At 45.0% G+C, this 12,498-nt stretch overlaps 1 protein-coding gene across 1 annotated transcript in view; it reads left to right on the top strand.

The window, feature by feature from the left end:
* LOC133632134 (extracellular matrix organizing protein FRAS1-like) overlaps positions 1-12,498 on the top strand; it is a 232,969-nt gene that overhangs the window by 110,059 nt on the left and 110,412 nt on the right. Inside the window, exon 20 of the mRNA XM_062024375.1 lies at positions 11,668-11,823. Coding sequence (XP_061880359.1) covers positions 11,668-11,823 — 156 coding nt within the window. The remainder of the gene's footprint in view (positions 1-11,667; positions 11,824-12,498) is intronic.

Genomic DNA, 12,498 nt, shown 5'->3' with positions numbered 1-12,498 from the left:
CTGATGGTCAAAGGCTCTTCTGGTTCCAGGGTCTTATTGAATTATGGACCTACTAACTTCTGTTTCCCTGAGCGAACATGGTTGAGTTTCTAAGGTTGACAAAACAAATGTGGGTTTCTTTGGTTTGTGTTTGTAGATCTCAACAACACTAGGGTCATGTGTTTGAAGGTACTAAGGGTGTGATGTGCTCCAAATGTGTGCTCCAAAGTCTATATGTTCCTATGGTTCAAGGACTTTACCGTCCCAAGGTCATGTGGGCCAGGGGTCTGGTTGTTCTCTTTTAAGGTCCTATGGTCTTGTGTTATCTTGATCCAAGGGTCCAATGTCCTTAAGTGGCTTTCTTTCTCTAGTGGTCCTAAGTTCCTTTCATTTTAGGGACTGATCAATATCCTTTGGCCTGGGGTTCTTGTGCTTTTAATAACTTTGGAGTTTGTCCTAAGATCTTTGTCTTGGGATCTTGTTTTCCTCCTTGTCGCTAGCCGCCAAAGAGGAGTTCCTAAGGTTAACAAAAATGTGGGTGTCTGTGGCTTGTGTTTCTAGATATCAGGATCTGAGGGTTTTGTGTTGCCACATTCTTAGGTTTTTGTATTTCCAGGCCAAGGTACTGCGGTTCAGTGTCCTTTAGGCCAGATGTCTTGCATTCCCAATGTCTGATGGTCAAAGGCTCTTCTGGTTCCAGGGTCTTATTGAATTATGGACCTACTAACTTCTGTTTCCCTGAGCGAACATGGTTGAGGTCCTAAGGTTGACAAAACAAAGGTGGGTTTCTTTGGTTTGTGTTTCTAGATCTCAACGACACTAGGGTCATGTGTTTGAAGGTTCTAAGGGTGTGATGTGCTCCAAAGTCTCTATGTTCCTAAAAAAAAATGAGTCCTTTGGTTCAAGGACTTTACCGCCCCAAGGTCATGTGGGCCAGGGGTCTGATTGTTCTCTTTTAAGGTCCTAGGGTCTTGTGTTATCTTGATCCAAGGGTCCAATGTCCTTAAGTGGCTTTCTTTCTCTAGTGGTCCTAAGTTCCTTTCATTTTAGGGACTGATCAATATCCTTTGGTCTGGGGTTCTTGTGCTTTTAATAACTTTGGAGTTCGTCCTAAGATCTTTGTCTTGGGATCTTGTCTTCCTCCTTGTCGCTAGCCGCCAAAGAGGACTTGTAGTGTTTGTGTTGTGGTCCGGCTGCTCCTCGCTGAGTAAAGAAGAAAGACGTGACCTGCTGCTGCTGCTGGAGATAACAACATGATTGGAAGTCACCGTAGAGGTGCAGGATTGGGAGCAACCTGACTTTTAATTACATTTTCTCATGACACACACTCTTGTCGCTTGGTTCAACGCCCCAGATGAACACACACACACACACACACACACACACACACACACACACACTTAGACTGGCAAACACTCAGGGTCAATTACACATCAGGAGATCAAGCGGGTCGACTGCAGCCAAACGCTATTTAATAAAAGATGCCTTGGGGCTCATAAAAGTACTCGGGTCATTATTCCTCCATGGCCTTCACACTTCAACAACTCTATTACACACACACACACACTTTATTGTCTTACCCACAGAACAGGGACATAGATATGTATATTCCGGTGTATTACACACAAACACTTTATGGTCTTACCCACAGAACAGGGACATAGATATGTATATTCCGGTGTATTACACACAAACACTTTATGGTCTTACCGACAGAACGGGGACATACTGTAGATTCCAGACAATGGTTGTAGTGAGATATTCACTCAGTGGTTTTGATGTCTATTATAAATGTTCATTTCCTGAGAAGCCTGATTCAAAAGTCAGTACTCCGAAAGTAATTGACAAGGCTGCTGTGGAATCAACAAACTGAATGACTCACTCCAGGTGAGAAAAAAACGGTCTAATGGTTCCTGTCGACAATGAACACGGTGACTCAGTCGGAGGGTTTTATTTAGCACTTTGAAGACTCCACTTGTTGCGTAAATGTTGCATCACGGCACGACAGGAAGTAGCAAAGCTGGGAACGTGACTTTTAAAAGCGTTTTCTCACCTGCGTCAGTTGTTTCCCGCGGTGATGCGTCATGTTTGGTGAGTGAAAACTCAGTCAGGGTCAGTGAGGTCTTTCAAAGTTCTTCATGAATGTGGAAAATAGTGTCAAAGCGCTTTGAGTTCCTTAGAAAAAAAGGTAGAAAAGCGCTATACAAGTACAACCCATTTACCATTTACCATCTGCTGACAGTGAGCAGCAGCGCACACAAAGAGACAAGGTTTTCAAAATAAAGTTAAGTTAAAGTGAGGGAAAGACCATTTCTTGGACAGGTAAGGTGTCAAGACTCGGTCTTTGGCGTGGTTTGCTCTCCCGTGGTGCAAAAGAATTGGAACGGACGTGGCGTGCAGGTAAAGACATAGTTTAATTATTACTATAAACTCAAACAAAAGGTACAAACAAAAGGCGCTCACAGCGGAGGTAAAAAACTTGACTAGAAAACAAAAGGCGCGCACAATGGCGGAGAACTATGAACATTAAACAAACAAAAACTTACGTGACAAGAGATGAAACAAGAACTAACGTGACAAGGAACTGTGAACATGGCATGAATGTGTGATGTCGCCAGGACGAACAACAGAAACAGAAAAGCCTATATAGTGACATGATAAGTGAAAACAGGTGCGTGACTAACTGTGAACAGGTGCGTGACATGACAATGTGAAAACGTGAGACAGGTGTGTGTGAGTCCAAACGTGGAACAGGTGAAACTAATGAGTAACCATGGAAACAAAACAAAACCAGGAAGTGAAACCAGGAACTAAGGAAGTGTCCAAAAAACAAAACAGCACATGGCCAAACAAAAACATGAACACAGACATGACAGAACCCCCCCCTTACGGACAGATCCCAGATGTCCAAAAACAAAAAACAGGGTCAAGAGTCATGGGAGGGGGGGAGGGGGACATGGCGGTGGATCGCCAGACCAGGTGTCCCCGAATCCACCGGGGCAGAGTCAGGTGACGACGGCGGGTAGACCGCCGTTGAACCTGACGAGGTGGGCGACCTGGGAATGGCCACATTCGTGGCAGACGAGGAGGTCGGCGCACCTGGCGTGGCGGACGCCCATGGAATGGCCACATCCTTGGCCGACGAGGAGGTGGGCGCGTTGTCGTGGTAGGCGGCGAAGCTTGGCGTGGTGCGTCAGGCGGCGAAGCTTGGCGTGGCGGGTCTTGGTCTTGGCGTGGGTCTTGGTCTTGGCGAGGGTCTTGGTCTTGGCGAGGGTCTTGGTCTTGGTCTTGGCATGGTTTGTCTTGGACTTGGTCTTGGTGTTGACATGGTTGGTCTTGGACTTGGCGTGGTTGGTCTTGGTGTGGTTGGTCTTGGTCTTGGACACTTGGCGGGTCTTGGTCTTGGTCACTTGGCGGGTCTTGGTCTTGGTCACTTGGCGGTTCTTGGTCACTTGGCGGTTCTTGGTCACTTGGTGGGTCTTGGTCTTGGTCACTTGGTGGGTCTTGGTCACTTGGCGGTTCTTGGTCACTTGGCGGTTCTTGGTCACTTGGCGGTTCTTGGTCACTTGGCGGTTCTTGGTCACTTGGCGGTTCTTGGTCTTGGTCACTTGGCGGGTCTTGGTCACTTGGCGGTTCTTGGTCTTGGTCACTTGGCGGGTCTTGGTCTTGGCTTTGGTCTTGGCGTGGGGCAGCCACGGGCGGCACTTGGCGGCGTGGGGCAGCCACGGGCGGCACTTGGCGGCGTGGGGCAGCCACGGGCGGCACTTGGCGGCGTGGGGCAGCCACTGGCGGCACTTGGCGGCGTGGGGCTGCGACTGGCGGCACTTGGCGTGGAGCAGGTACTGGTGGCGCTTGGCGTGGAGCAGGTACTGGTGGCGCTTGGCGTGGAGCAGGTACTGGCGGCGCTTGGCGTGGAGCAGGTACTGGCGGCGCTTGGCGTGGAGCAGGTACTGGTGGCGCTTGGCGTGGAGCAGGTAGATCTTGGCATGGTCGAAAAACTGGTGGTGGTGGTCGTGCTGGTGGCTGTGGCTTGGCAGGTCGAAAGACAGGTGGTGGGGGTCGTGCTGGAGGCTGTGGCTTGGCGTGACGAAAGACTGGTGGTGGGGGTCGTGCTGGTGGCTGTGGCTTGGCAGGTCGAAAGACAGGTGGTGGTGGTCGTGCTGGAGGCTGTGGCTTGGCGTGACGATGCTGACCCACCCCACCTGAACAATTCCCAGCCCTAGCCCCCCCCTCAAGGAGCGGATCCCAGACGCGCTCCCCGCGGTCTGGAACCGTCTTTTGGGGTGGGCGGAGGGGGTTCAGGAGGAGGGCAGAATCCTCCCCTCTAAATTGTCCAAAAGGTCTTTCGTTCCCCCCCACCTGGGCTTTTGTGGGTGAAAAAAAAATTTCTGACTTGGGCGTGGCATGAGTCCTGGGGGGCGGGGCATGAAAATTGGGTGACTGTGATTGACAGGATCTGATTTCTAAAAACATGTCTTGGTAATATTTAATCATGGATTTAGAGTCTTTGGTTGGATGTGGCTGACAAGAAAAAGAGTTCAGGGGAAAAAAATCCATGACGTCACCCACTGGCAGCGGCGTGACGTCGTCCTGGGGAAGCCGGGCTGGCTGCAGCTCGTTTCCGCCCGGAGGGGGAGGAGCTTGCGGGAACGATGCGTCCTTTCCAATGCTTGTGGAAGCCCTCCCTGACGTCCTTCGTTGGGAGCGGCGCTTCCGGGACTGCGGTGACGCAGCGCCATCCTCGGACCAAAGGGAGCTGATCGGCACCAGTTTGCCGGTCGGACCCCACATGAGATCCCTGCGCTCCATGGGGGAATGGCGGAGTGTCTCGGCTTCCATGGCGCGCAGGACCTCCCACGTTACCTCGTCAAAATTGTCCCATTTTTTTGCGGGAGAGCTCTCGTGCTGGCGACATCTGTCAAGACTTGGTCTTTGGCGTGGTTTGCTCTCCCGTGGTGCAAAAGAATTGGAACGGACGTGGCGTGCAGGTAAAGACATAGTTTAATTATTACTATAAACTCAAACAAAAGGTACAAACAAAAGGCGCTCACAGCGGAGGTAAAAAACTTGACTAGGAAAACAAAAGGCGCGCACAATGGCGGAGAACTATGAACATTAAACAAACAAAAACTTACGTGACAAGAGATGAAACAAGAACTAACGTGACAAGGAACTGTGGACATGGCATGAATGGGTGATGTCGCCAGGACGAACAACAGAAACAGAAAAGCCTATATAGTGACATGATAAGTGAAAACAGGTGCGTGACTAACTGTGAACAGGTGCGTGACATGACAATGTGAAAACGTGAGACAGGTGTGTGTGAGTCCAAACGTGGAACAGGTGAAACTAATGAGTAACCATGGAAACAAAACAAAACCAGGAAGTGAAACCAGGAACTAAGGAAGTGTCCAAAAAACAAAACAGCACATGGCCAAACAAAAACATGAACACAGACATGACATAAGGTTTCTTATAAAATAAGGCCAGGACTTTTTTTTAACCCAATAGTTTCCCCAAAGGGATTGAGGTGGATCTACTTTTACTGGAATAACTCCATGGACCCAGAAACGAACCTGAAGGTCCCAAAGAACCCCTAAAAGAACCATCTTCCCCCAAAGGTCCCAAAGAACCCCTAAAAGAACAATCTTCCCCCAAAAGTCCCAAAGAACCCCTAAAAGAACCATCTTCCCCCAAAGGTCCCAAAGAACCCCTAAAAGAACAATCTTCCCCCAAAAGTCCCAAAGAACCCCTAAAAGAACCATCTTCCCCTAAAGGTCCCAAAGAACCCCTAAAAGAACCATCTTCCCCTAAAGGTCCCAAAGAACCCCTAAAAGAACCATCTTCCCCCAAAGGTCCCAAAGAACCCCTAAAAGAACCATCTTCCCCTAAAGGTCCCAAAGAACCCCTAAAAGAACCATCTTCCCCCAAAGGTCCCAAAGAACCCCTAAAAGAACCATCTTCCCCTAAAGGTCCCAAAGAACCCCTAACCATCTTCCCCTAAAGGTCCCAAAGAACCCCTAAAAGAACCATCTTCCCCCAAAGGTCCCAAAGAACCCCTAAAAGAACCATCTTCCCCGAAAGGTCCCAAAGAACCCCTAAAAGAACCATCTTCCCCTAAAGGTCCCAAAGAACCCCTAAAAGAACCATCTTCCCCTAAAGGTCCCAAAGAACCCCTAACCATCTTCCCCTAAAGGTCCCAAAGAACCCCTAAAAGAACCATCTTCCCCCAAAGGTCCCAAAGAACCCCTAAAAGAACCATCTTCCCCTAAAGGTCCCAAAGAACCCCTAAAAGAACCATCTTCCCCCAAAGGTCCCAAAGAACCCCTAAAAGAACCATCTTCCCCTAAAGGTCCCAAAGAACCCCTAACCATCTTCCCCTAAAGGTCCCAAAGAACCCCTAAAAGAACCATCTTCCCCCAAAGGTCCCAAAGAACCCCTAAAAGAACCATCTTCCCCGAAAGGTCCCAAAGAACCCCTAAAAGAACCATCTTCCCCTAAAGGTCCCAAAGAACCCCTAAAAGAACCATCTACCCCCAAAGGTCCCAAAGAACCCCTAAAAGAACCATCTTCCCCTAAAGGTCCCAAAGAACCCCTAAAAGAACCATCTTCCCCTAAAGGTCCCAAAGAACCCCTAAAAGAACCATCTTCCCCGAAAGGTCCCAAAGAACCCCTAAAAGAACCATCTTCCCCCAAAGGTCCCAAAGAACCCCTAAAAGAACCATCTACCCCGAAAGGTCCCAAAGAACCCCTAAAAGAACCATCTTCCCCCAAAGAACCCCTAAAAGAACCATCTTCCCCCAAAGGTCCCAAAGAACCCCTAAAAGAACCATCTTCCCCTAAAGGTCCCAAAGAACCCCTAAAAGAACCATCTACCCCGAAAGGTCCCAGAACCGGATCAGCTTCCCTTAAAGGTCCCAGATGAGTTTAATAGTCCCAAAGTAAACCAAATCGGACCTACCCCTAAAAGTCCAAATTGTACCCAAAGAGTTTGGGGGGTTTTACTGGTGCCCCTTTTGGTGCATTTTGGAGGGAAAGACAGTTTCTTGGACAGGTAAGGTCTCTCATAAAATCGGGCTAGGACTGTCATGGGCACCAATTGTTCCGAACAGGATTGGGTGCTATTCTTTTGGGCGCCATGTAGTCTCCCGGTCTCAGAGTCTTGGCCACTAAAGAGTCCAGGTTCTACCCCTAAAAGTATCATGCACTGCCAAATAGGACTGAACCCTTAAGGAAGCAGGAAACGAGAAACAGGAAGCAGGAAACGGGTAACAGGAAGCAGGTTACAGGAATATGGAAACAAGAAAAAGGAAACGGCAAATAGGAAGCAGGAAATAGGTAATAGGAAACTGGAAATGGGAAGCAGGAAACGCGAAACATGAATCAGGAAACAGAAAATGAGAAGCAGGAAACAGAAAACGAGTAACAGGAAGCAGAGAATGCGAAACTGGACACAGCAAGCAGGGAAGCAGGAAACAGGTAGAAGGAAACCGGAAATGGCAAACAGGAAGCAGGAAACCGAAAACGTGAAACAGAAAACTAGAAGCAGGAAAAAGAAAACGAGAAACAGGAAATAGGAAGCAGGAAATGCGAAACAGGACACAGGAAGCAGGAAAGAGGAAGTAAGAAACAGGAAAAAGGAAACAGGAAATGGCAAACGGGAAGCAGGAAACCGCAAACGTGAAACAGAAAGCAGGAAACAGAAAACTAGAAGCAGGAAACAGAAAACGAGAAACGGGAAGCAGGAAATGCGAAACAGGACACAGCAAGCAGGAAACAGGAAGAAGGAAACAAGAAAAAGGAAACAGGAAATGGCAAATAGGAAGCAGGAAACCGCAAACGTGAAACAGAAAGCAGGAAACTAGAAGCAGGAAACGGGAAATAGGAAGCAGGAAATGCGAAACAGGAAGCAGGAAAGAGGAAGTAAGAAACAGGAAGGAAAACAAAGATAAGAAGAGAGATAAAAAATAATCCAAGAGATAAAAATAGGAGCTGGAGAATATCAGAACAATCTGATTGTTTGTTGATGATAATGTTGCACCTCATGTGTACTCCATAGTACTACACTATGTAGTATAATAAGAAGTATACTCCATAGTACTACACTATGTAGTATAATAAGAAGTATACTCCATAGTACTACACTATGTAGTATAATAAGTAGTATACTCCATAGTACTACACTATGTAGTATAATAATAACAAGTATACTCCATAGTACTATACTATGTAGTATAATAAGAAGTATACTCCATAGTACTACACTATGTAGTATAATAAGAAGTATACTCCATAGTACTAAACTATGTAGTATAATAAGAAGTATACTCCATAGTACTACACTATGTAGTATAATAAGAAGTATACTCCATAGTACTACACTATGTAGTATAATAAGAAGTATACTCTATAGTACTACACTGTGTAGTATAATAACAAGTATACTCCATAGTACTACAATATGTAGTATAATAACAAGTATACTCCATAGTACTACACTATGTAGTATAATAAGTATACTCCATAGTACTACACTATGTAGTATAATAAGAAGTATACTCCATAGTACTACACTATGTAGTATAATAACAAGTATACTCCATAGTACTACACTATGTAGTATAATAACAAGTATTATGTCCTCAGGGTGCAACATGGGGTGTGAGAGGTGTACTCCATAGTACTACACTATGTAGTATAATAAGAAGTATTATATGTCCTCAGGGTGCAACATGGGGTGTGAGAGGTGTACTCCATAGTACTACACTATGTAGTATAATAAGAAGTAGTATATGTCCTCAGGGTGCAACATGGGGTGTGAGAGGTGTACTCCATAGTACTACACTATGTAGTATAATAAGAAGTATTCTATGTCCTCAGGGTGCAACATGGGGTGTGAGAGGTGTACTCCATAGTACTACACTATGTAGTATAATAATAAGTAGTATATGTCCTCAGGGTGCAACATGGGGTGTGAGAGGTGTACTCCATAGTACTACACTATGTAGTATAATAAGAAGTAGTATATGTCCTCAGGGTGCAACATGGGGTGTGAGAGGTGTACTCCATAGTACTACACTATGTAGTATAATAAGAAGTAGTATATGTCCTCAGGGTGCAACATGGGGTGTGAGAGGTGTACTCCATAGTACTACACTATGTAGTATAATAAGAAGTAGTATATGTCCTCAGGGTGCAACATGGGGTGTGAGAGGTGTACTCCATAGTACTACACTATGTAGTATAATAAGAAGTAGTATATGTCCTCAGGGTGCAACATGGGGTGTGAGAGGTGTACTCCATAGTACTACACTATGTAGTATAATAAGAAGTATTATACGTCCTCAGGGTGCAACATGGGGTGTGAGAGGTGTACTCCATAGTACTACACTATGTAGTATAATAAGAAGTATTATACGTCCTCAGGGTGCAACATGGGGTGTGAGAGGTGTACTCCATAGTACTACACTATGTAGTATAATAAGAAGTATTATATGTCCTCAGGGTGCAACATGGGGTGTGAGAGGTGTACTCCATAGTACTACACTATGTAGTATAATAAGAAGTATTATATGTCCTCAGGGTGCAACATGGGGTGTGAGAGGTGTACTCCATAGTACTACACTATGTAGTATAATAAGAAGTAGTATATGTCCTCAGGGTGCAACATGGGGTGTGAGAGGTGTACTCCATAGTACTACACTATGTAGTATAATAAGAAGTATTATATGTCCTCAGGGTGCAACATGGGGTGTGAGAGGTGTACTCCATAGTACTACACTATGTAGTATAATAAGAAGTATTATACGTCCTCAGGGTGCAACATGGGGTGTGAGAGGTGTACTCCATAGTACTACACTATGTAGTATAATAAGAAGTATTATATGTCCTCAGGGTGCAACATGGGGTGTGAGAGGTGTACTCCATAGTACTACACTATGTAGTATAATAAGAAGTATTATATGTCCTCAGGGTGCAACATGGGGTGTGAGAGGTGTACTCCATAGTACTACACTATGTAGTATAATAAGAAGTAGTATATGTCCTCAGGGTGCAACATGGGGTGTGAGAGGTGTACTCCATAGTACTACACTATGTAGTATAATAAGAAGTATTATATGTCCTCAGGGTGCAACATGGGGTGTGAGAGGTGTACTCCATAGTACTACACTATGTAGTATAATAAGAAGTAGTATATGTCCTCAGGGTGCAACATGGGGTGTGAGAGGTGTACTCCATAGTACTACACTATGTAGTATAATAAGAAGTAGTATATGTCCTCAGGGTGCAACATGGGGTGTGAGAGGTGTACTCCATAGTACTACACTATGTAGTATAATAAGAAGTAGTATATGTCCTCAGGGTGCAACATGGGGTGTGAGAGGTGTACTCCATAGTACTACACTATGTAGTATAATAAGAAGTAGTATATGTCCTCAGGGTGCAACATGGGGTGTGAGAGGTGTACTCCATAGTACTACACTATGTAGTATAATAAGAAGTAGTATATGTCCTCAGGGTGCAACATGGGGTGTGAGAGGTGTACTCCATAGTACTACACTATGTAGTATAATAAGAAGTAGTATATGTCCTCAGGGTGCAACATGGGGTGTGAGAGGTGTACTCCATAGTACTACACTATGTAGTATAATAAGAAGTAGTATATGTCCTCAGGGTGCAACATGGGGTGTGAGAGGTGTACTCCATAGTACTACACTATGTAGTATAATAAGAAGTAGTATATGTCCTCAGGGTGCAACATGGGGTGTGAGAGGTGTACTCCATAGTACTACACTATGTAGTATAATAAGAAGTAGTATATGTCCTCAGGGTGCAACATGGGGTGTGAGAGGTGTACTCCATAGTACTACACTATGTAGTATAATAAGAAGTAGTATATGTCCTCAGGGTGCAACATGGGGTGTGAGAGGTGTACTCCATAGTACTACACTATGTAGTATAATAAGAAGTAGTATATGTCCTCAGGGTGCAACATGGGGTGTGAGAGGTGTACTCCATAGTACTACACTATGTAGTATAATAAGAAGTAGTATATGTCCTCAGGGTGCAACATGGGGTGTGAGAGGTGTACTCCATAGTACTACACTATGTAGTATAATAAGAAGTAGTATATGTCCTCAGGGTGCAACATGGGGTGTGAGAGGTGTACTCCATAGTACTACACTATGTAGTATAATAAGAAGTAGTATATGTCCTCAGGGTGCAACATGGGGTGTGAGAGGTGTACTCCATAGTACTACACTATGTAGTATAATAAGAAGTAGTATATGTCCTCAGGGTGCAACATGGGGTGTGAGAGGTGTACTCCATAGTACTACACTATGTAGTATAATAAGAAGTAGTATATGTCCTCAGGGTGCAACATGGGGTGTGAGAGGTGTACTCCATAGTACTACACTATGTAGTATAATAAGAAGTATTATATGTCCTCAGGGTGCAACATGGGGTGTGAGAGGTGTACTCCATAGTACTACACTATGTAGTATAATAAGAAGTAGTATATGTCCTCAGGGTGCAACATGGGGTGTGAGAGGTGTACTCCATAGTACTACACTATGTAGTATAATAAGAAGTAGTATATGTCCTCAGGGTGCAACATGGGGTGTGAGAGGTGTACTCCATAGTACTACACTATGTAGTATAATAAGAAGTATTATATGTCCTCAGGGTGCAACATGGGGTGTGAGAGGTGTACAGCAGATCTTCAGACGAGCATCGGCAGCGTTTGTTTGTGGTGCAAAGAAGGCGGGGCCTTGTTGCTAGGCGACCACTGTGTCCCCCGGTGTGCCCCAGACCACTACAGCCAGCAGGGGGCCTGCCTCAGTAAGTGTGCAAGAACTCTGATGATTTTGGAAGTTACTTGACCCAAGATGCTAACATTAGCTTGTTGTTTACACTCTAAGGTGTTCAAAACTAGCTTCCGTTTCTTCGCAACTTGTTTTTAAAATGTTAAACTTCTCTTTGAAATGTCAGCAATTAGTTGTAAGGTGGCAGGACAAGAACTCTATTGATTTTTGAAAGCTACTTGACCCAAGATGCTAACATTAGCTTGTTGTTTACGCTCTAAGGTGTTCAAAACTAGCTTCCGTTTCTTCGCAACTTGTTTTTAAAATGTTAAACTTCTCTTTGAAATGTCAGCAATTAGTTGTTGTAAGGTGGCAGGGCAAGAACTCTATTGATTTTTAGAAGCTAATTGACACAAGATGCTAACATTAGTTTGTTGTTTACACTCCAAGATGTTCAAAACTAGCTTCCGTTTCTTCGCAACTTGTTTTTAAAATGTTAAACTTCTCTTTGAAATGTCAGCAATTAGTTGTTGTGCCGTGGCAGGGCAAGAACTCTATTGATTTTTGGAAGCTACTTGACCCAAGATGCTAACATTAGCTTGTTGTTTACACTCTAAGGTGTTCAAAACTAGCTTCCGTTTCTTCGCAACTTGTTTTTAAAATGTTAAACTTCTCTTTGAAATGTCAGCAATTAGTTGTAAGGTGGCAGGAC

Source organism: Entelurus aequoreus, linkage group LG17 (assembly GCF_033978785.1).
Source record: "Entelurus aequoreus isolate RoL-2023_Sb linkage group LG17, RoL_Eaeq_v1.1, whole genome shotgun sequence".
Lineage (NCBI taxonomy): Eukaryota > Metazoa > Chordata > Actinopteri > Syngnathiformes > Syngnathidae > Entelurus > Entelurus aequoreus.
Note: the sequence above shows the minus strand (reverse complement) of the source record. Positions and strands in the feature narration are given on the sequence as shown.